General features: G+C 38.6%; 1 protein-coding gene across 1 annotated transcript in view; it reads right to left on the minus strand.

Annotated features, from left to right (window-relative positions):
- The window catches only part of LOC149288952 (calcium uptake protein 2, mitochondrial-like), a 127697-nt gene extending 107704 nt beyond the window's left edge, over nt 1–19993 (minus strand). The window contains exon 1 of the mRNA XM_089491205.1: nt 19796–19993. Within this exon, the coding sequence (XP_089347331.1) occupies nt 19796–19993 (198 nt within the window). The remainder of the gene's footprint in view (nt 1–19795) is intronic.
- Nucleotides 19994–24978: the final 4985 nt, after the last annotated feature.

Consider the following 24978-nt stretch of genomic DNA (forward strand, 5'->3'; position numbering starts at 1 on the left):
GACTATATATTTTTCTATATTGACCCAATAAATGGGCATCAGCTTCCACTAAAGACTCCACCTTGTCCTTGGACTTACATGGCGGTATCCATTGGCCCTTTAATGGCTACTTGTGTAACTCAATATAACAGAAAACAGCAATTAGAAGTTTACACAATATGTAACCAGCAAAATCTGAGCTCCTAAAGAAGAGGGACATCTCTTTAGGAAGTGTCCTCTTAAAAGAGCTCATCTATAATTAACAAGTAAAAGAATCTTTTCTTTTTTTCCCCTTTATCACAAACCCCTTATCCGATGTTACAATTTTACTTCATTCGTATGCCCGTGGCATACAAAGGGGCATTTTCTACCCCATTATAATAATTAAAACTGTCAAGACCATCCATCTCGAAATCAAGGACAGACACCACCACTCTGCATAACCGACCATACAAAATCAGGTACAGCGTCGCCACTCACGACTGCCGAAAACACTGAAAATTAAAGAGTAAACAAAACATACGTGGTTTTTACTTTTTGTGACAATCGGCTTTAAAAGAATCTCCAGTATTTGTTCCCTACTTAGCAACGTCTTAGAAGTTAAATCTATGGTACAGACATATTATAATTTTACAGTCTGTTAAAACTGCAAAGCATATCTTCACAGGTAATGGCTGGTAATTAGTACAGTCAGTGAAAAGACAAGTGCTTAGCACTCCCTTACCATAGGCTGGAGCAGTTGTTTTCACAGACATGTTATAGTCTGAAGAATTTCCATTACATGCCAAATCAAAGAGCCTTTCTAGGGACGTTTCGTGTCACTGGGGTACAGAGGTGTACGCAAATTAACCATCATTTAAGACAACCTGTTTCAGCTCAGCTAACTCATCTGCCTTGCCAGAGTCTTAAACATTTTTAATGAGTTACACTCATAACCATTTAATAGAACACGATGTGAACACACAGCACAGCACATCTTACTGTACTAATTAATCTGCCTTGAGGAACTCAGACAAAGGTTACTGTATGTGATGTAAGCTGCCATGATGTATTAACTAAATTTAGAATGAATGTACTCTTCATTGGAAGATAAATTACAACACTTCCCATACAATTGGTATGCAGTACAAAAGATGCACGATGGCACTAGATACTCAAGTAAATGACAAAATGGATTATGTATTAACTATTGGTAACAAATAAAACGGTTGACAGGGTATATATTACCGTATTTGCTCGATTATAAGACGAGGTTTTTTTCAGAGCAAATCCTCTGAAAAATACCCCTCGTCTTATAATCGGGGTCGTCTTATAATCAGACCTCAAATAGGTCTGACTATGAGACGACTAAGATCCAGATCCCCCGCAGCTGCAGGGGACCTGGATCCTCCTGTCTCCCCTCCCCCCCCGCCCCACTTACCGGTACTTCCGAGTCCCCGGTGTGTAGCTGGGGCAGCGTGTAGATGTCTACGTGATTCACGCAGACAACTTCCACTGCAGCAGGAAGGAGGCGTGGCTAGCAGCGGGGGTTGTCTGCGTCCATCGCGCAGATCTTCACCGACTGTCAGAGCTCTTTATCTTGACCTTACCTAACATCTGACAGCCGGGGAAGGTCTGCGCGATGGACGGTAATAGCTACTATAACAAATAATTCAGTAATTTCTTGGTATGTGAAAGAACAAGCCTATTGATTTTTATAGGTTGTATCATATTATGATAAAAAAAATACAGCACTATTTAAATCAAGCTGGTTCTTTGAGCACATGCTTCACATGGAGCAGGAAAAGACACAAGGAGAATTACAAAAACTAAGTAATTCACAGTTTCGGCACTGTGCAAGTATCTAGAAAGTATAGATGTGAAAAGCTTCCCGTTTTAATGTCAGTCTGCTGTTTGCACCCATTCTGGATTTTGATGCAGATTTAGTTACTTGAAATTTGAGCTCCTAAGGATTGTGGCATGCTTGGATCTAAAGAATATGCCCTTTTAGCTCAGACGCCTCGATTTTTTTTTTCTGAGGAAACTGGAAAAGAAAATCCATAATTGAACCCCAATGAAGTCAACTAGGACAAAATATTTAGGGGTGTTTTTTTTTTTGTTTTTTTTTTTAAGACCTACTTGGGGGTCAATAAAGGTGTTCAGAAAATCTCTAGTCACATTTTACTGTTCTCTGATAAGAGTAGTTCAAAAAAGTAAAAAATATAATATGGAACAATAATGAATACAAAAAACAAACGTTCAATAAAATGCAAAGAAAAAGTCCTTCAGCATCTCATACCCCGTCACTTGAATTATGAAGCAAAAAGACTTGGATATAAAGTTATAGTTTTAGCACCCCAAAATATATATATAAAAAACAAAAACATTCATGCGAGACTGTGCTGGGTGATGCTGATGAACATAAATTGTTTATATGTTTAGCAAACAGGAAATCACATCTGAACAGAGGCATAGCATGGACTTGAAATCCAGCACTATAAAAAAAAAATATATAATAAATTTCACTGAGAAAATGAAGCACTTGACATACTTCAATTAGGTGTCTTAATGAGTATCAAACAGCCACCATAACACCGAAATGTCTGGACTGATTATTTTTATATGGTAATCTTTACACTACTGATCCGAGGTCTGTCCTATAGGAACCTTATTTGTTCAAAGTAATTATATTTTCCATGCAGTACACAGCTGAACTTCCTATATATAAAACACAGACACAAGGAGAAAGCTTCAACCCCAATGTATAAAATATCTTTCTTTGAAGTTTCATAATTTGATAAATAGCTTTAATAAATTCTGAGAATAACTTTCCAAAGTTAGGCTTGAATAACTTTCTAAACCAGGGCTTGAATAACTTTCCAGATTTAGGGTTGTAAGATATACGCCAAAAGGAATGATGATAATAAACTCCTGGGAATATGTCCCGAGCTTTTTATGTATTCCACAAAGTAGTATTTGATTAGGAGGAGAAGAAATCGGAGCAAATCGCTGATGCGGCTGGACTAACACTGCTCTTTAGAAGTGCTTAAAAATAAATGTAAAAAAACAAAAAAATAGAAAAGTATTGTCTTTACATATTCTTTCCCATTAGTCTCATCCTACAGTACATGTGCTTTCAAACTTACGAATAATTCACGAATAGCCAATGCTAACGCATAAGTTACTAATAAATCAGCATTTCGGTGATCATATATAAACGTTTCTCTATACACATGTAAAGTCAATAAAACAGGGTTAAGCAACAATTATACTGAAAAAAATTGTTACAAAACTATGTAATCACAAATTATAGGCGTTTTACAATCTGCTGGCTTTTTTCACATTTATGTAAAAGCCGTTTTGGAAACCAAAAAAAAAATAAAAAAATAAAAAAAAATATAATGCCGATAATTGGAATTTAATAACAACACCCAAAACGCTGTGTTCCAAGAATTTCTGTCTCTAAAAACACCTTGATGTTAAAGTGTATTATGTATTTACTAAATCCTCGCAGTTTATTTTAATTTCTATCTTTTTTGAATGCTCCCACCATAAAATGTTTCAAGCTCAACGAACAGGAATTGAAGAAATAAATACTCTTTTAAGGCTTAATCTTCTAAGAGCTTTCCAAACATTAGGAGTAATCCCACCGCAGAAGAGGTTAAAATGCTAAACAATGGCTGTATAAAAAGATGCCAAGAGAAAGAAAACGCTGTTGAAAGCCAGCGTGCGGAGAGCCCACTGAGAGACGACAAAAAGGTAGAAGTCTACCTTTCCAGCAACACAAGAGACTGCTAGTAAACCGCTGTCAACAAGCCTATGCATGAGTGCCGTCAAATTACAAACAGTAAGGGGATAGGTGTTTGAACTCTGTGCCAGAAAAATATCACATATCTAATCCATGAAAGAAGCACAGACCTCTAGACTGCTATTATTTTATTAGCCATACCACTTACATTTTGATCTCTCCCAGTAATTTCGTTTGAACTCACCTGACAATGATACCTTCCCGCACCAATTATAACGTACGACTAAGCTTTCAAGAACATATTTTATTGTTTGTAATCAATTTTTTTTTTCTTAACTCTGAAATAAATGGTCAATTCTGCGGGAAAACAGAAAAAGAAACCGACATATGCCATATATGGGGTCCCAAGAGAGTTTAAGGAACATCTGTCACTTGTCTCCAAATTCTATATGTAATAGTTCATCGCACTAAACAAACCCATATAATGATGCTTACAGATATAAATAAGCAACACCATATACATAAGAAGCACACTGTGTGTAACATTGGAGCAGCCACCATGGGATCCGCAGGATTATTCCCCCTGGTTGCTCGTAAATAACTAGTACAACAAGTTCTTATTGTGAAGATATTTTTATATAAGCATTTCCCACATACTTCAATTGTCATTTCATACTACAAACCTATATTCTGGTTTAATAATGTATTACATCCTGGAGACCCAGGCAGACGAGCAGCAGCCAATAGTGTATAAGAATGGCTGCTGAAGGCCGTCAGCACTGCTCATTGTAGCAATCGCCGACGTTCTCTCTGCCTCACAATGATCCTTAAGTCAGCAGAGTGACGAGCAGCCTTTTTTTTTTTTTATAAAAGAGAATTGCTACAGCAGGACCATTAGGTTTAGGGTACAAATTCATATGAAGAAAAAAAAAAATTTTTTGGAAGGTTTATTTTTTTATATTTTACTTGTTAACCTAAACAGAGGCAGAAATTATGCTTCGAAACAAGACGTCCAAAGTGCTAAAAACCCTTTAGTCCTTGGGTAGAGAAAAAATAAATAAATAAAAATACGCATTTGGTTTTGGTAAATAAAGCACTTACACTTAAAAAGGTGCTCCAGCTCGCCACCCCTTCTGCTGCCCGCACCTTGTCGCAGTTTCTTTCCTGCCAGTCACTTGTGGGGAAAACCAAATCAATGGGAGGACTTCTGTGGATGTATGTAGGGGGTCTCATAAAACCCCCCGGGAAACTTTGTGCGAGGCAGCAGGTAGGAAACATCTCCTGCAAGCCAAAGAGCTAGGAGGTGGGCAAAATAGTTCAAATGCTGATGTGGAATTCCGACGATGGGGAAAATGTTTAATAAATAATGTTTAAGGGGACAGGCAGCTATCATACACATTAAAACTGTATTGAATGGCTTGACTGTTATAAAAGCAAGAGAAATGCAAAAAAGTGAGTCGGTAACGTGTGTTGTAAGTACACATGTACCGGCTGGCAGGCAAATCACCTTGTCTAGAAATAAAACCTGTTGACGTATCAATCTCTCTTTATCTTGACCTTACCTAACTTACCTGGCATCGCAACAGAAAACAGCAATCAACGTGCTACCCACTAATCCATTCCCTTTTCCTCAAAACAATATTTCACATATTTCCGCGATCAAAAGATCAGACGGTGAAGATTAGAATGTTGGATGCCACTCCCATCAGCCAGCAATGTCCATTTTTCATGGGGATTTCAAAGTCCAGGAAGAAACTTTATAATCAGCGTAATTACAAACTTGGAGGAACACCAGACTCTGTAAATGGCTGAGTGCTATATGCGGCGCTCACATGAAGGTTTCAGCTCTGCTGCAGGAAAATGTATGCTAACAATGTTATTGATTTTCTTTGAGAAATATGCACTAAATCCATCAGCTGATGAGCCAGAAATAAAGGAGTCTGGCGAAGTAGAGAGACTCGGAAAGAACAGCGGCTTATAGGAAATGTGTTCTACACCAAACCCCAGAATCGACAAACGTAAAGGTGAGTAGGGCTGCAACAACTAATCGATAAAATAGATAATCGATAATGAAAATGGTTGCCAACGAATTTCATTATCGATTAGTTGAATCGATTTTTATCGATTATAAAATGAGGGGTTTTTCAGAGCAAACGCTCTGAAAAATACCCCTCATTATATAATCCGTTTCAGTGACTCACAGCAGCAGCTCCTACTTACCAGCCCCTCCCTGTAATCACTGTGACAACTGGCCCCGCCCCCTTCCTTCTCCCAGAAGGCCAGAACCACATGGCTGTGACACTCATCTAACTAAGTATAAAATTAATATTTGGGCTGCTGAAAGTTAGGGGAGGTGGGGGTTAATTTAGGGGCAGTTATGGTTAATGGGATGTTTAGGGCTAATTTAGGGGCAGCAATGGTTAATGGGGTGTTTAGGGGCAGCTATGGTTAATGGGGTGTTTAGGGGCAGCTATGGTTAATGGGGTGTTTAGGGTTAATATAGGAGCAGCTGTGGTTAATGGGGTGTTTGGGGTTAATTTGAGGCAGTTGTTAATGGGGTCTTTAGGGCTAATTTAGGGGCAGCTATGGTTAATGTGGTGTTTAGGGTTAATTTAATAAAGTTAACTTAAGGTGCAGTTAGAGATAGAGGGGGGCAAACTAAGGGGAATCTAAATCCTGGGGGCAGTGAAGATTAACCCAGTACTTATTTATAAAATATAAAGGTATAAGGCATATCTGGGGAGGACAGAGTGACATATCTGGGGGTATAAGGCATATATACGGTATATAAGGTATATGTGGGAGGCAGCGTGGAGTGGCATATGTGGGAGGCAGCGTGGAGTGGCATATGTGGGAGGCAGCGTGGAGTGGCATATGTGGGAGGCAGCGTGGAGTGGCATATGTGGGAGGCAGCGTGGAGTGGCATATGTGGGAGGCAGCGTGGAGTGGCATATGTGGGAGGCAGCGTGGAGTGGCATATGTGGGAGGCAGCGTGGAGTGGCATATGTGGGAGGCAGCGTGGCAAGCGTGGGCTCAAATGTGCATTAATTGGGGGGGCTGGTTGGGAAATAAAGACAAGAAATGCATTTTATCAAAGTTTTTTTTTATTCTGCTGTTTGTATTTAACATCATTTGTTTATTAAATTATTTTAAATAAATGAAAAATTTACATTCATTTTTTTTATCCGATTAATCGAAAAAATAATCGGCCAACTAATCGATTATGAAAATAAATCGATAGTTGCAGCCCTAAAGGTGAGGCAAGATCTTATAACACAAAACCTATGAAAACACTATGCCATGTATACTTAATCGGTCTATTCCCTTGCCTCATGTTCATTATATCTTTATGTCTATCCCATGCATGTTTAAATACCCACACCATACTAGATCACTTCAAGAACAGGCTCTCATTGAAGAGGCTCTGAACATCTAGTATTAGACTATGGTCTTTCATCCCAGCATGAATGCTCTTTTGGAATATCCCTATACTTTTTAAAACCCCTTTATTTATTTAAAGGTTTATAATCAAATGCTTATCTCTTTTAAGCTCATAAGGCTACACACATTGAGACTCTTCCCTTCTAATTCTGAGTAGCCCATTTAGAGATGGATTTCCAATACCATACTTTGGGTGGGGTTTGATCATGTATTATTATTTATTGTTTTATATAGCACCAAATTCCGTAGCGCTGTACCTGTAACCTATTTCTGCTACTAAATGCAGAAATTTAGGGGCCCAGTACATGAATAACGCCGGGGCCAGAATACCCTTGCCATCAGCCTTCCCCATGTCCATTCTGCTGTCCCACCTATCACTACGCATTAAGCACACCTTCTAAGAACAGGTACAAGCCGAGGGTAAGGGGCATCTGGGCACAGCATTTCTTCAAAGCCCCCCCCCCTATAATTAACACACAAACTAGCTTTAACACCCACAATCTTTATCCTGCTTCTCCTCACCCCTCCCAGGCATGCTCACCCATGACGCTCCAGCACTACATACTGGACACACGAACCGACGATAACATCATAAGCTGACACCCATTCATGCCAACACCATAAAGTAAGACACACGCTATCATATGCTCACAAACATTAACACCTTATAGTAACAGACGCTAACCCCATACACTAACACTTAATGCGGATATAATCATGCCAATGCCATACATAACATATATAACATATACCGTATTTGCTCGATTATAAGACGAGTTTTTTTTCCCAGAGCAAATGCTCTGAAAAATACCCCTCGTCTTGTAATCGGGGTCGTCTTCTAATCAGACCTCAAACAGAGGTCTGACTATGAGACCAAGATCCAGATTCCCTGCAGTGCTGCAGGGAATCTGGATCCTCCGGTCTGGTAACCTCAGCTGCTACCGGGTGTCTATCAGCGAGCGCCGTGAAAGCGCGGGCAGCAGCATACCTTTCCCTGCATAGCGTGCTGTCAGCATGGGGGACGCCTCCTCCGTGCCGCGATAGCCCGCCCACTGCCGGTGAGCAGAGCCGGTTGAGGGAAATCATTGATCTTGACACGGCACTCCTGAAGCAAGACCCTGTGGGACCCGGGCGGCACTGTGCCGTCCCAAAGTCGAAGGCGGATCCGGTAGATTTACCGCTTTCATTTTTTTGAGGAGGCGGGGCCTAGCGGGGTCACACCGCGTCATGCTGTAATGCCGTGGGAGCCGCAGTATACTAAGCGCCTGCTGAGCCATCGCGGTGAGTGCTTTAGTTGCTTGAGTGCTTGAGTCTTGGTTTGGAAGTGTGTCTGAGTGGGTATATTAGTGTCTGGGTATGTGTGTCACAGTGGGTATGTAAGTGTCTTGGTGGGTAAGTGGGTAAATTAGTATATGGGTGTCTAAGTGTCCTCCTATATGCCACTCTGCCTCTAGGAATGCCTTATACCCCCTATATTCCACTCTGTCTCATGATATGCCTTTTAACCCCCCAGAGTGGCATATAGGGGGTTAAAAGGCATATAATGGGCAGAGTGGCATACAGGAGGGTAAAAAGCATATCAGGGAGGCAGAGTGGCATATAGGGGGTATAAGGCATTTCTGGGGGCATATGTGCATAACTCGGGGGCAGATTGGCAAATTAAAGGACATGAAACAAAAAATATTTTACTCAATCATAGCTTTTATTCAATATGAAAAAATTGTTTACATGAATCAATATTTACTGGTAAAACTTTTTTCCCTATAGGGTCGTCTTATAATCAGGCTCTTTTTTTCCTAAATTAATATTCAGATTTTAGGGGGTCGTCTTATAATGGAGCAAATACGGTATATTGTGTTAGTCAGCGTGTGTTTTATATATAATATACACACTGACTAACCCTTTATATACATACTGACTCTAACAACAGTACCATACTGACATACACACACGCTATCATACTTACACACGCCAACAGTTATTTACACTAACACAACCCACACATTATGATAAGGAGTGTTTGTTTAGTAGATTGGGCTAAGATAACAGAGCTAGAACACAATAGCATAATATATTTTTTAAATCTTAATTGAATAAAAATTGATGGGAGTCCCCATTTCAGCTACAGACACAGGGGTGGCCCCTGTAACCATGTGATACTTCGGTGGCATTTACTATGCACTTGCTTAAAACATTTTGTTCTGTGAAAAATAAAAACGCTTCCAAGCAAAAAGCGATATTTTAGCCATTCTGGTGATTATGTATGTATGTATGTATGTATGTATGTATGTATGTGTTCAGGAGCACACACTTGGCTATATTAAACCCAAGCTAAAATTTCTCTTTTTGTTAAAGTCCCACTAAACACTAGCTGTCACAGCTCATTTATGGCCCATAACATTAACAAAGACGAAATGGAATCACTCAATGTGGGGTACTGGCCTCAAAACCTGCCAATAAAAGGCAGCACAGATTGTGGCGGGATAATCACAAATCAGCACACAATGTCACACCAGTACATGCCATTTAATTACTTTTTAACAGAGATGTCAAGAAAGTATTGACCCATCTTGTGTTTAGACATTTGGCTGTGCCTGTATTCATATAGTTTAATAATAACACCAAAAAAGGTCCAGCAAGGTCTCCTTCCTTCTGAAGCTCAATACAATAAAGCAGATGATTTTGCTTTCCACAAATAACAGAAATGGACATTTTAAATAAGGTACTGGTATTCTGTTTTTAAAAGAAAATGCAATGTGAACTGTCGGTATGTGCCCTGTGTTAGGGGTGGAAAAAAATACACAACTTACATTTTCTCAACTCTACATTATGTTGTCCCGATGCCCTTCAGTTTTGTGTTCATAGGGCAAACGTCTGGACTGGTTGTCTTTAATTTGAACAGTCATCAGTAACATATAAGCATTTTATCGTGTTTTGAAAGACCACCATTCCACCCTGTGTTTCTGTCAAATAATGCACATAATGGGTAATATAGGTAACAGTAGCAAGCTATTAGACTTGTGCATTCGGATTTGTATGCGTTTACAGAATTCTAGTAAATTCGGTGATTTGTACAAAGTCCCATAAAACTAGGCCAGTTCTCCCACAAATCAGACTAAAATGAAGAAAGATGTAGTCCGAAATTCATGGGTCCCCATTTACATTGACACCGTCTCTCACGCTTTCTAATCTTTTCCCTACCTTCTCTGCCGCATTGTCTGGCACAACCATTAAGATCACTTAAAAACCTGCACTAAAATCTCCAATTTAATACGTTAAAAGGTTAATCTAGCTTTGGTAGGGTACTTATGTTCCATCTCTGGGGGTGTATTCACCGAACATTTGAATTCCCCAACTTCACAAAATATACGGTAATAAAGAATTGGAGCACATTAAAATTTTGAGCCTTATTCAGGTAAGTGAAGTTGCAGACAAGTCTGTAAGAGGACAGTTTTGGTTTCAGTTGGCTGGATTCTCCACAATAATAAATAGTTAGAAAACTATGAGGGGGCTTCCAGAAACGTTTATGGATTTATAAAGGTCCATCCAAGCTGTTCTATGAGAAGAAGTCCAATGGTGTTTGGTCCTTCATAATGAAAGGAGAAGTTTGTGAGATGGAACTGCAACTCTCTTGCTAATTCCCATTAATGGACAAACACTATTACAAAAGTATGTTAGACAACATACTTGTGACATACACTAGAGATAAAACAAGCTACGCAGTTAGTAAAACATGTACGCCAAATAACACAATATTGGCCATTTTTATGTACATACAAATTAAAAGGGAGTTAGAAAAAAATCCACAGGAATGTGCTCATGCAATTTACAGTATATTATCCTTCTGTACCAAACATGCATTAGCACACAATAAACCATGTACAATAAAAGCAGTAGACAGATGAGACAATACACATTTTCAATAGCTGTGTACATAAATATCACAGCCCTCATAAAAAATTGAAATTAATATCTTGTCTTCAAAGTTGTGTAACCAACGCACAGACAGCAACCATATCCGCATTAACCATCATCACGCTGTAGACTCCATGCTAACTATACCATGCTCTATTCTAGGCCCCGACAGAACAATGTATGCATGTCAATAATGCACGGTATGAGGTTTGTGCTATATTTAAGCACTCGGTTATCAGTTAAGATGACATATAGGACATTTGATACATAAAGCATATACATATAAAATGCTCTTCCTGAAAATTTAGTCTTTAATACACGGCTGTGAGATACTCTGAATGTGAAATGTCATGCAGGGCGAGTGTGAGGAGGTTGCCAGTTTTCATCTAATGTTGGATGTTAACATTATACACATCTGTTTTGAACAAATTATAAAACGTTCACAAGAAACGACTACAACTAATATGTTGGCATATCTGTGTATAGTATAGTTTGCATCACAACATAAACTTCAAAGGAAAGCCATGGAGCAATATAACAAAATAATAAGAATTATAAAAGCTAAACATGGCTTAATAACAGACCTAGACTATGGCACACTGGTCATTTTCCAGAGCCGGTTAGTCATTCCTGTCCTTTTTGAAATGTAAAATTAAATATTCTCAAGGATGGACTGGGACTTGGTAGTTATTCCAGGCAATCTTATATAAACTATTCATGTATAAATTCCACTTTTGGTGCATCTGCCCATTTTCTGGGATTCTGGCCCATAGAGTACCTCTGCAAAGGGGTGGAGCCTCATGGACAGCCACTCCCCCATCCCTTGACGTGCCCCAGAAGCTCCACCCTTTTGCAGAAGTGCCCTGGGAGACCCGATACATTGAGAAGCGGATAAAGAGAGATAATTAAAAAAAAAAAATGACAAAAGAACAAGAAGAAGGAGACAGTGATGAAGCAGCAGCGTATGTGCCTTGCTTACCATTTAAAAGAGTCAAGCTGTACCAGCATCTGTGCATGGCTAACTATATAATGAGTCATGCTTTATATTTTCTCTCAATGAAAAAATGTGTGCCCCACACACCTATTATACATTTCTGATGACATGGCCCATGTCAGAAAAAACTGACCTAATTGCTAAAACAGTCCATTTAACATTTGATAAGATTGGAAAATACTTGTAGGCATTGCAGATCATCAAAGCTGGGCAGTATAGGCACCCTACGCTGTTACACAGTAAGAAAAAACAAAGTTCAAATTGATCTGTTGCAGTCACTGCTTAGTTTGTAAAAATGACTAAAAACTTGTACATTTTGTTGGTGAATACTTATCTTAAGGGTAAGGAAGACAAGACTGATGACAGCCTATAGTAGCCTATTCCCTGTTATAATGTTTTCTCTTTCCCGGTCTAAACCACTCAACAGCAATCAGCAACTTGAGAGGACAGAGACAACATTCTGGGCCTGAATAACAAATGCAAGACCTTTTTTCATTGCATACAAATAAGGTAGGGTCTGCATTAAAACAGTGCTTATATTTATCAGTAAAGACTTTTTTTTGCGTATAAAGTAGGTTTGGAAAAAAGTAAACAGATTTGCCTTAAGAACACTTTGCATAGCTACAAAGAGACTCTATAAAAGTAAAGTTTTTATTCATTTAATTTACTTTCATTAGATTCAACTAGATTTATATTTAGCGATAATAAAATTAGGCTTATTAAAATCAACGTACTTATCTTACCACGACAACGGTAAAGGTTGACTTGCTGTCAGAACTTTTTGCTATGTTATCTCTCGGTTTACCCTCATCATCGTACAGATGGGAAGCATTACAGTCATGCCATTAGAAACAGTCTGCACTGCACAAACATATCAAATGACAAAAAACATGTGTTTTTGTTAAAAAGAATTAAATCAAAGTATAAGGGCACAAATTAAGCATATTTGACAAATGTGGAAATTAAATGTGAGCTCATACATACTAATAGATCATTTGCTTTATAGAACGCAATTATATTTTAGTAGAATGTTAAATTAAGTGGTGCTTGAAATTCATAAAGAGAAACATTATGTGGCACTCTACAGAGCACTCAATAACGTAACACGGGAACTGTATAGGTTATAATTCAGATCAAGTGTTATAGCCACAGCAATAAGAGAATGGTCTAATTTAAGAAAAAAAGGTGACAGAGAAAGGAAATATTAATGCGAAAATTTAACTAACAAGTTCCCTACTTAGTACTACATCAACCGCCTAATGCAACAATAACCAAATGCAAAAATAACCAAACCAAAGAGCAAGAAGTAGTTTGATGGAAACCGGATGTGGTGAGGGTTCAGAAGCATCGGCAGGCTTTGTGTAGACACCAAATACATTAGAATCCAAAATAGACACAGAGTGTAGGCACATTTAGGTAAACATAATAAAGGCAATTCATATTAAAGTCGTCATTACCATTAAAATTATTCCAAATGCGAACAGGAACAAGCTCTACATAACGGATTACAATTGGCAGGAGTCCAACAAAAATGTACAAGGTTATGCAGATGACTTTCTACTTACTGTGCGCATCTCCAATATCCTTTAGTTTGAGACTGTTCAACTAAAAGATTTTTTTAATATACCTGTGCTTAAGGCCCCCTGCAAAAATCTTAGAGTCATCTTCTTGTTGAATGAAACATCATCTTAAATATTGTTAATGTCACATTCAATATCTGGGGACATATCAGTGCTTATATATCCAATATTTATTGCTTATAATCCCTAGTACAAAAGATTAGGCCGGGTGGTCAGTGGTCTACTTGATGCAGCTTGGCCACGTAAATATAGTTTAAGTGAGCAAGGGCTCTAAAATTCTGTAACTGTCAAGTACCACCCATTACACATCGTCATCTTTCTTTACTCAACACATTCAGTAACATAGAAGTTAGCATGGGGAAGCGCATGAAAACGGCTTAGGTCTTCTCTCCTCTCCAGGTGGATGGAGGTATTGGTCTGCGTTACCTCTGCTCTCCCCTCGTATACATTTCAGTATCCAGTATACATTTCTGTTTCTTAGGTGTTTTTTTCTGGTGGTATCGCATGTTGCAAATTTCCCCAACCTACAACTTAATCCAAATTCAAAATGCGTTCTCAGTTATTTTTTTTGAAGGTGGCCGAAAACCAATTGTGCTGAAAGAGGCCTTTTGCTCCAGGTACAGTGTAGGTGCTGAGCAAAAGGGATACGTTTAAGAGTTTATCCACAGAAAAACACAAAGTTGACATGAGCAGGACAACTGCCCTAGCTAAACTAGCAGATAATGTCATAAAAGCCCTTTTCTGTGGTTGGTGTCCAGCTTCTTTGAGCTGACTTTGCATACTTTTTTCATGCATAGTTTCCTTGCAATTCTGTCTCGTAAGTACACCTTGCAGGAAGTAGAAAAAGAAAACCAAAAAACTCGGAACAGTTCACTGAAATAATGATGAACATACATGGACCATGGGAGTTGTAGTCTATAGACATTAGAGGAGTCAAAATATGGCTACATCCATCAAAAGGTTATAGTTGAATATGGACAACCACTCTCTGCCTTGGCTTTCTTCAATCCAAAGATTTAAAATGGAAAAAAGAAGTGACTACAGGATAAGCATGCGTTTGTAGTCCAAATACGTGAACTGCCGAGAACTTTCCTCATTAACTCCTTTAGAATGTTCAGTGATGATTTGGCATTCATACTTTAATACAGACGTTTTCATTTCATTCTGCAGTCCAACGCATAAGAAAACCAAAAAGCTGCAATTAATTTACATAGCTACATAAACCCTTTAATCACTGTATTTTAAAATTCATATATGCTTTCTATTTTCCAGTTTTAGTTTTGTATTGTTTAGAGTTCAGCAAAGCTTGTTATATTCCTGTAACACTTGAAATCAAAGATTGTAAAATTTTGGCTGGCCCACGATGTCTACAGCAGTATCAGAAACACAATCAGAGTGGAAAGAAACACCGCTGATTACTGCCCGCAAGGCCTTTTATTATCAGTTTCAGATCAGTGGGCACAAAACGCTATTAAACTTATGTAATAATCCAGGAACATTCATGGTAACTGAACATCTATGCTCCACTTTGTGTGTTTTATAAAAGAACTAAAATCACCAACATACTTTGTTTTAAATATAAGATGGTTCTCATCAAAACAAGAATGTGACATAAACAGTCCTCCAAAGAGCACGAAGTCCACCTAATGGTCACATTCTCAGCCGTTACTCTGTTACTATACTGTATTCAGTGGAAATTTTTAGATATTACCTTGTTAAAAAAAAAAAAAAAAAAAAAAAAAGAAGAGTAGCCGACTATGATATTGCATGTATCACTATCCAACAAGCCTAAAGGCGGTAAACTAGTTAAACTGCGGCATCAGACGCATTAGTTGGTCAGGGAAGACATATGCCTGGCCATAATGTCTGTTTATAGGGCTGGTGCTTGGGTTCCTGAATGGAACCAAGAAGGTATGAGCCATATTTTAAAGGCTAGTAGGCCTACAAAAAAATAAAAAAATAAAAAGTTGGTGGCTAAAGATGGTTTATGTATAGAAACGCCAATGACAAACTGACAAAGCCTTGTAACTGAAATTTAAGTATTTTGTATTATAAGGGAAGTTTGCCTACAAAGTCAAAACGCTTAAGCATAAAAAAAAAAATGGATAGGTAAAACCATGCATTATATGGAATCTGAATGGAAATCCATTCTGAATCATCTCATTTGGGAAAAAGAAAAGAAATAACCTTTAGTGACAAGCGAGTTTGTGCATGCACGCTTCTTTCAATCAATCAATTCCACCAACAACGCCTCCAAACCCAACAGGAGCTAAAAATAAGGGATGGCTCTACCAATTAAGAATAAAAATATTTCATTATGTTAACTTTCCACAGACTCTGACATTGAAGTTAACAGCTCATATCGAGACCTCTGTTTGACAAAAGGTGTCAAAGCCTAACCACGCATAACATGCTCCGACATGTTTGTTTCCACAAACACATCAAAAACAAAAGAAAAAACCCTAATCCAATACTAATTTGGCAATAATTGACATGAAACAATTTTGCTAACATAGATGAAACGTTTCTGGAAAGAAAATTAAACAACAAGCTTTTTCCTTCTGTGGGGCAACATTACAAAAACCGGCAAATGAACATCATTCCGTCTTTATAGGAAGTATTACATTGATCGAGAAGAAGCAGATTCTGTAGCTCTATTACAATATGGGAGAGCGAAAACTAACACCACCAAAAACCACAATGACATTAACACAAAGCGTACGGCTACAGAAGGAGAAAAGGGCTTGGCTCTTGCAAGCTTAAAATACATTATTTTTTATTGGCGCTAGAGAATACCAGCAATGCTTACCCTCCATATCTTTAATCCTCACAGGCCCCAAGAATCTCCTCTAGAAAAAGTATGGAGACCACAACAAAAATATCCAGCACTTCAATTTATTTTAACGCTCATAGATAATTTGAGATTAAGATATAGTGGACACAACATACATGACAGCAGCAATCAAATATGCCTGGACTACAATCCATATCATCCTCTCTAAGACACCTATATACTATACATTTGTAGCCCAACAAACAAGAAGTTATTACACCTTGTGGCACAACTAACCGCACAGTAATACTAAAATCCGTTTTGGAGATATTTGGTTTAAGAATAAGTGGTTACCTTACTCTATGGAAGCGAAGATCAGTGGCAGAACCACCGTTTTCCTGTCCACAGCTCTCTCCGGTCTCCTTACCCAAACAAAGGCGAGTAAATAACCAACAATAATCAACTTAATGGGTGAGATATCTTAGTGTGGATAAATCAGATACGATTAAGATTGCTGCTTCCACGGTATACAGATGAGGGGGGTCACTAACAGATTTACTTTTATACCGGTAATCCGAATTTGCGGATATTTCAGTTACATACAGAAACAAGTAATATTTAGGAAAAATGACGACATTACCACTTATTGAAATCAAAATAACAGTTTCAATCGTATAGGAAAGCAAGAAGCACACGTCGCTAGAACAAAGTATAGATACCTCATTGGGTTTGGGTTACCATTTGTTTACAGTACTACGATATTGGGATACAATGCAAGCATTTACATTGATTTTTGGTGCGCGGTTTCCCACATGCCAAGGCGATCCTGTAGAAAATATGTTTCCAGGAAAGGTATCATAAAAAAAAACGAAATTAAAAAATACCCCATTTGCAGCAGCTCGTGTGTCAAACAGGACTATAAAGGCAGTAAAGCCTTAGTACTGCACTTTAACAGAATGGTAGCGGCAGGATTAGGCTTAAAAGAGAAAAGTCAGCAGCTGCAGGTTCTGCGTTTATGACTTTGCAGTTCTGATCCCACAAACCAGCCCAGTAAAACACCCATGAAACGATCTCGATAATAAAAACAAAGAGCCAGCTGAGGAGGAAAAATAAAACATAAGGGAAACACTGGGAGACGTGGATTATGTTTGGGGGAGGGATGAGATATTTTACCGCCATGCGTAGTAGTCTATATAAAACATACTGTGTTCCCCAGTGCTGAAAATCACCCAATGTCATTGGTACTTTTCCCTTTTTTTGTGTTCAAGGTGTCTGCTTTTAAAAGAAGATGACAAGTGGTGATTTTATCCGCAAGGACAGAAGAGTTAAAGGGCTCAGAACTTTCCAAGAGGCTGGAGCGTCCTGCCAACAGAATGCGACATGTACGCCGACATCAGCTTTTATAATGATTAATGATAGAACAATATTAAAATACAGAATATATTTTAAACAATGACCATTTGGGCCAAGATGTGTTAATCACATTCAATGTATAAAAGAGTCCATTATCTCCAAGCTGGGTTTATTTCTGGAATGTGATGGGCAACACCGTGATGCAAAACAATGCAGCTCTCATTTTATACATTATATTGGCAATTAAAGAGCAATGAAAGCTATTAACAAGTATAAAACTAGTTAAACATAGTGGTCAGTGTCTGGATGTTCTTAAGGAATAAGGAATGCCGTTTCATCTGTCACAAAAACACGGTAAATCTATAAAGGAGACAATATTCACCTAAACAATCTTCTTACCAAAACGTATATATGGAATTCTATTTTAAGTTTTTTCAGTCACAGAGATATAACCCATTCACGGGCATTTATGGGCTGTATGTGCATCCATACACAAAGGTTTGCTAAAGTGTCTTTCATAAACATTAACATGCCATCAATGAAAAGAATTGTCTAAATATTGACGGATATTTGTATAAACAAACACGCCCTGCTAATCGGTCCCAGTGCCGTTCAAAACCGATCCATCGAAACGCGATCATGTAATGTTATGTCACTGCATGCGTGTTTGATGAACTTGATGGCAGCGAATCATGGCATCTACAAACGCATGAATCTAAAAAACCAAGAAAAGGTGTAGTTTCCAGCCTTCAAACCAAATGAAATATAAAACATTTCCATTCTGGCTTCAAAGAAATCGAACAGTAACTCAGGGATTAGCAAGACTTCTGCACATGTAGGCTCCTTATGAACTGGGTTTGTGGATCAATGTTCCAGGTACAACTAAGGGCATATTCAACTAATATTTTGGCCATCGTATCTCTTACTTGGCCAAATCATAACATAATACAAGTTAGCTGTTCTTAAGGTTGAGTGTGCTATCCCAGATCCAAAGCTGGCTAAACTTCACTCTTATGAATAGGCTTTCTCTACGTTCCAAGTATGTCCTGGAGCGAAAGGTGTTGTACAAAAGCATACAAGAAGTGTCTTTTTTTTAAGAAAAAGGAAGAAAATTAAAAATAAAAGGGAATACTATAGTAGGTGAAAATGGTTTCATGTTGGCGGATGGAAGGCCGCTAAGTTCTTAATACAAAATCCATATAAAAGCAGTAAATGTAGCCGGCTTTTACCCCTGCTGTGTACTGGCCATGGTGCTGATTACCAGCTCCTGTTTAGTGTAGTGAATAGGCCGTCTCTCTGGCCACAGCAGCTTGCTGCACATGAAAAGTACTACAACGTGATGTAACTTCACACAGCTCAGGTTTATCTCTTACTAAATGTTATAGAATTAAGAAAAAATTCTATCAATTAAGATGCAATCTAAAATTGGAATTTGGATTTTACTTAAAACCATGAAATCAGTTTGGAACTACCACAACCTTATAGATTTAACAAAATGAAGGATATCAAGGAATTCTATTAACCCAATATCAAAATTACCCTCAGTAAACAAAACGCTATTATTTAGTGACTCATATAGCGCCATAATATAGCACAGCACGGATCAATGGGAAAACAGGACATAACAAGTAGTGCATCAAATAACAACTTGGACTTAAACGAAAGGTGAGGAGGGCACTGGCCAAAGGAGCTTACATTCTATAAGGAGCTGGGGGTATATCAAGATAAGTCTTTCTCCTCAAAGAAACACGCTTCAAGTAACACAGCATGCACAGCCCTTCCATGTTAAGCAAACATTTAACATGTATAGCAGTCAGCAGCACAGAATGCATGTGATGGGGAGACCCCCCCCCCCCCCAAAGCAGATCAAAAGAATTTCCCTCAGCTGGTTGGAATGCAGAAACACAGAGCTAAAGAGCACCCGCTCCTATGCATGGACGTTAATGCCATTATACCAGCAATACCCTGCAGCACAGCCCTATGTGACTGACTGGGCCATAGATTCAAACTGTGAACAAACAACCACCACTCACCTGTGCGCACACCCTCAACAGGGCAGTGTCCCGATGCTCAATCCCCTTTAACAGCATAACTCCGGTATACAGAGCCCCAGCACCGGCCAGCGCTGTCCCTGCAAGCCGCACGACATTCGGCAACCTTCGGCTCCCGCTACCGCCGTACAAAACGATTCTACGAGCGAGAACTGCATAAACCGTTCTCCACGCCGCCATTTTCCCGGAAGTGTTAGCTGTCAGCAGCTGACTGCTCTGTCGCGAGACTTGGAGTTATGGGCTGAGTGCGTGACGCCCAGTCACGTGGTATTGCTGGGCTGCGGAGGGAGCTGTCGCTGTCCCTGGCTGCGTTCACTTTCACTTTCGCTGCAGACTGTGCCGGCAGCAGCCTCTCTTTCACTGATAGTAACCAGGGTGAAAGGCAATATATTATCTGTGTAGGTTTCAAAACTATTTCCAAGAACATAAATTAATAACATATATGTAACTTTTATAAATAAATAACATATATGTGCTTTTAGTTTATTTTAGTTATGGTTATAAATATCCATTTACAATTCATTTATCCATAGGACGAGTGCTGACCGGGTTATGTTAAATAGGTATAGTTAGGCCTGGACAGGCCACCTGGCAAGCTAGATGCCCACCTGGCCTGTGGCTGGTTGGGCTGCGTACAATATTATCGCCGCTTTGGTAGTAGGTTGGATCCACGCTCTACATCTGTGATGGCGCATATCCAGCTGGAGGCTACATGTATGTCATATGGAAGCCCTTGGCCTTAAAGTCCCAAGGCTGTCTAATCATTCTCTCTACAATATAAAAGAAGACATTGCGACTTTTCACTTGAAAACAATTCAGGTTCATTTGTTTTAAAAAAAATAATGTTATTAAGTTTGCAATAATTATTAAAAACTAAAGCTTATTATAATACATTAAAATAAACATGAGAACATTTCAAACATCATTAATTTTGTACTTCAGTATAACTATCATGGTGCAAAAGCTTGTGTTGTATGTCTGAATCTCTATCTAAAAATATGTTTGTTCTGTATTTGTTTCTAAGGTAGGTATCTTCTTTGTATCTGAAAACTAAGAAAAAATATTATTTTTTGCCTTCCATACAGGTCAGTGTTATGCTTATTCCATAAGAATCCTTAACTCTCTAGCATCTTTAACCCCTTCGTGACAAAGGCTGATTTTACTTTTTGTACCCTTCGTGACAATGGCCGTTTTAACATTTTTGCGCTGCTCGTGTTTAGTTGTAATTTTCTTCTTTCCCGTTTACTGAACCCACACACATTAGATATTGGTTTTTTCAGGACAAGAAGGGCTTTCTTTAGATGACATTGTTTTGATTGTTTCATATTATTTACTATTAAAAAAAGTATAAAATATGGTGAAAAATTTAGAAAAAAAATGACTGTTTCTAACTTTTAGTTGAAAAATCTTTTACTCATCTATAAAAGGTAATAAAAAAACCTGCTAAATAGATTCTACTATTTGTCCTGAGTTTAGAAATACCCAATGTTTTTATGTTTTGCTTTTTTCTACACATTATGGGGCAAAAAGTACAGGTAGCGTTTTGCTATTTCAAAGCCATTTTTTCCAAATCTGGTAATTCTTCCCCCCATGTGCCATTTCAGGTATCTTTGAAGCCGGCCAATGCAATTTACCCCATCAAGTCATATATTTTTGAAAACTAGACAGCCCAGGGTATTCCAAATGCTAGTATTTTAACCCTTTCCAAGCACTAATTCTACCATCAGCCTTTGTCAAACTTTATGGTAGTCATTTTTTTTGCATTTGTTTTTTCACACACATTTTACTTTAGGTATGAATAAACAGGTTCTGGTATATGTCACTATCATAAAACACCCCAATATGTGTTTAGCAACATATCCTGAGTACAGCGATACCTCGCATGAATGATTTTGCCTGGCTGTTTGGGGGCAAAAGGGCCACATTTGGGGCATGCGCATTTTCAATGTTGAACTTTGGCATTTGGGGATCCACTGCCCATGCCCTATTTGGTACATCTTTGAGCTGGGCCATTTCAGTATGCCCAATAAAGCCATATATTTTTGAAAACTAGACACCCCAGGGTATTTCAAATGCTAGTATTTTAACTCTTTCCATGCACCATATCTACCACCAGTCTTTGTCAAACTTTGTGGTAGTCATTTTTTTGCATTTGTTTTGTCACACACATTTTACTTCAGGTATGAATTAAAAAGTTCTCGTATATGTCACTATCACAAAACACCCCAATATGTGTTCAGCAACATCTCCTGAGCGCGGTGATACCCCACATGAATGATATTGCCTGGCTGTTTGGGGGCAAAAGGGCCACATTTGGGGCATGCACATTTTTCAATGTTGAACTTTGGCATTTGGGGATCCACTGCCCATGCCCTATTTGGTACATCTTTGAGCCGGGCCATTTCAGTGTGCCCAACAAAACTATATATTTTTGAAAACTAGACACCCCAGGGTATTTTAAATGCTGGTATTTTAACTCTTTGCATGCACACATTTTACCACCAGCATTTTTTCAAAGTTTGCAGTAGTATTTTTGTGTGTGTATTTTTCCCACACACACCTACTTTATGTATGAATTTACAGCTCCTGGTATATGCCGCAGTCACACTACACCCCAATATGTGTTCAGCAACATCTCCTGAGTACAGTGATACCCCACATGCATGGGTTTGTCATTTTTGGGGGGAACTAAAAGGCCACATTTGGTACGTGTGCATTTTTCTAAGTGGAAATTAGATGTGTGGCCATCCTTCCCCCCCGTGTTAATTGGGACATTGTTGAATCCGGCCAATTCAATTTACCCCATCAAATCATACATTTTTTTAAAGTAGACACCCCATGGGCATTTAATATGCCAGTATTTTAACTCTTTCCATGCGAGAATTGTTTTAAGCTAATGTGCTAATTTTAGGACTTGCTCACAAAAATATATTTTTTATATATATATTTTAATTTTTTTTTGCCTTTTTTAAAGCATTTTTAACACTTTTTTTCAACTTGAAGGTTCCCCTGATAGTGACATCAGAGGGAAATTATTTTTACATTTTACTGTTTTTTACTGTTTTTTTACTATTTTTTTTCTAATTATTATTAATTTTATTTTATTTTTAATTTATTTTTTCTAATCACACTGTGATTAGAAAGCTGGGCTCCATTGACTTGCATGGTTGAATGCAGTACCTGTAATCAACCTGCAAGTGGAGCCGGAGTTCTCTAGAGGGTCAGGAGACCGTCTAGCGAACCTTTTCATCTTTATTATTTTTTTTCCCGGGCCGCCGCCATCTTGCTGATGGCGAAGATCACCGGCAGCTGCGGCTGTCACAGTCCATCAAGAGGTAAGTGTTTGGTGTCGCTGGATGCCTCCTGATCGAGGCATTCCAGCGACACCATTTAAGTTTAGGAGGTGATCGTTGATCGCCTCCTAAACGCTTTTAACGCTTTTAAAACGGGCGTCCGCCGCCATACATTGTATGGCGGATGTTGACGCCCCGGGGAGGGGCCAGACATGGCCCCTGATTCCGATCATGGCGTTGCTGAATGCCTCGAGGTCGAGGCATTACAGCAACGCTGTTTGGGTAAAAAAATCGATCACGGATCGATTTTTTTTACCCGTTTTAACAAATGACGGTCCTGGCACGTCATTTGTCGTTAACGACATGTTTTTCCGTGACGTGCCTGGACCGGCAATTGTCATCAAGGGGTTAAAGAGATTATTGCCATCTCGTACAAGTTCAGTAAAGCTTCTACTTCCTGGTTATTGAGGCAACTATACTCAGTAACTATAACTATACTGGAATATCCATGTGCTGCATGAAATAGCTTTATGGTACATTACCAAAAGGCTCGGTCCGCAGAATTTTCACACAATCAGGATAGGGCCGCAACTCACTCAGTATTGTGAGCTTGTGACTTGTGTATAGCGCGCAAAATCTATTCGGACAAAATATTTGTATTATTTTTGCGGTGTTCGTTTTCGGGCAACAAATTAAATTTTCTGAATGTTCAATTAATGGCGACATTTGATGGGTGTTCCCAAAGGAGGAGGTCTCCGACACCTTCTGGACTCACCTTTCAGCAACAGCAGCACCATCCCAAGGTTAAGGAAGAGGTCAACACCAGGGTGGATTTGATTGAAATCATTATTTAAATGACTAGTAAGTAGGATTCAATTTAAATCATGATTTTTAAATGTAAAGACTTATTCTGTCTGGTAGCTCTGATCTTTAATATTTGCATCCAGATGAAGATTTCATATTTACAATAATGTAAAACGGCTATATCAGAACTGATTTTAGTTTAATAGGTTAATTACCCATATTTGGAGAACTAAGTTTTTTAACTAACTAAAACAATAACATTATATATGTATTTGCTTAAACCTCAATGTTTATTAACGGAAATGGTTAAACAAAATACTGTATCTTTTTTTTTATTTAAACATCAGCTGGGTCCACATGAAAAACCTAGCACCATCTTCTGTAGCTCACTCATCTTCATTCTCTTGTTTGTTCATAATCTGGATGTTATCTCAGCTTGGATAAATTCCATTAATTGAATTAGTTTACCAAAAATTTAAATATTGCACGAATATACAACCTCATGCCAACTAAGCTCTATTTCATGTTGAATAACCTTTGAACTGTAATGTATGTAAAATAGAAAACTAACTTCCGATTTATCCTCCAAAAGCATCTCATTAGAATATTTTTTTAACACTGAATGCTATGGGACTGAATTTCCCAAAAACATTGGACCATTTTGGTTAATTGATCCCTTAGAGAAAGGAAGGTGAAATGGCAGCAGCAGATATACACATCCAGCCCCACAGTACAGAAGGACACTGAATTTCCCCCAAATTAAGAAAGGAGATTGAAGACATTCGGTTTCGGTTAATTCGCCAGGGACCATCCTCTTCATCCTATGAACGCACAAAACAGTATATATACAGTATATACCATATGGGCTCGGATATAGGTCGCACCCTAAAAGTTTGGTGCTTTTTTAAAGAAAAAGTTTTGTAATAGATATGCTGCCACTCTGTCCCCCCCACCCCGAGATATGCTGCCACTCTGCCCCCCCATATATGCTGCCACTCTGTCCTCCCCCCCTCGAGATATGCTGCCACTCTGTCCCCCCCACCCCCGAGATATGCTGCCACTCTGTCC

Source organism: Sceloporus occidentalis, unplaced genomic scaffold, assembly GCF_023333645.1.
Source record: "Sceloporus occidentalis isolate IW3139 unplaced genomic scaffold, rSceOcc1.0.p SCAF_49, whole genome shotgun sequence".
In the NCBI taxonomy this organism is placed as follows: Eukaryota; Metazoa; Chordata; class Lepidosauria; order Squamata; family Phrynosomatidae; genus Sceloporus; species Sceloporus occidentalis.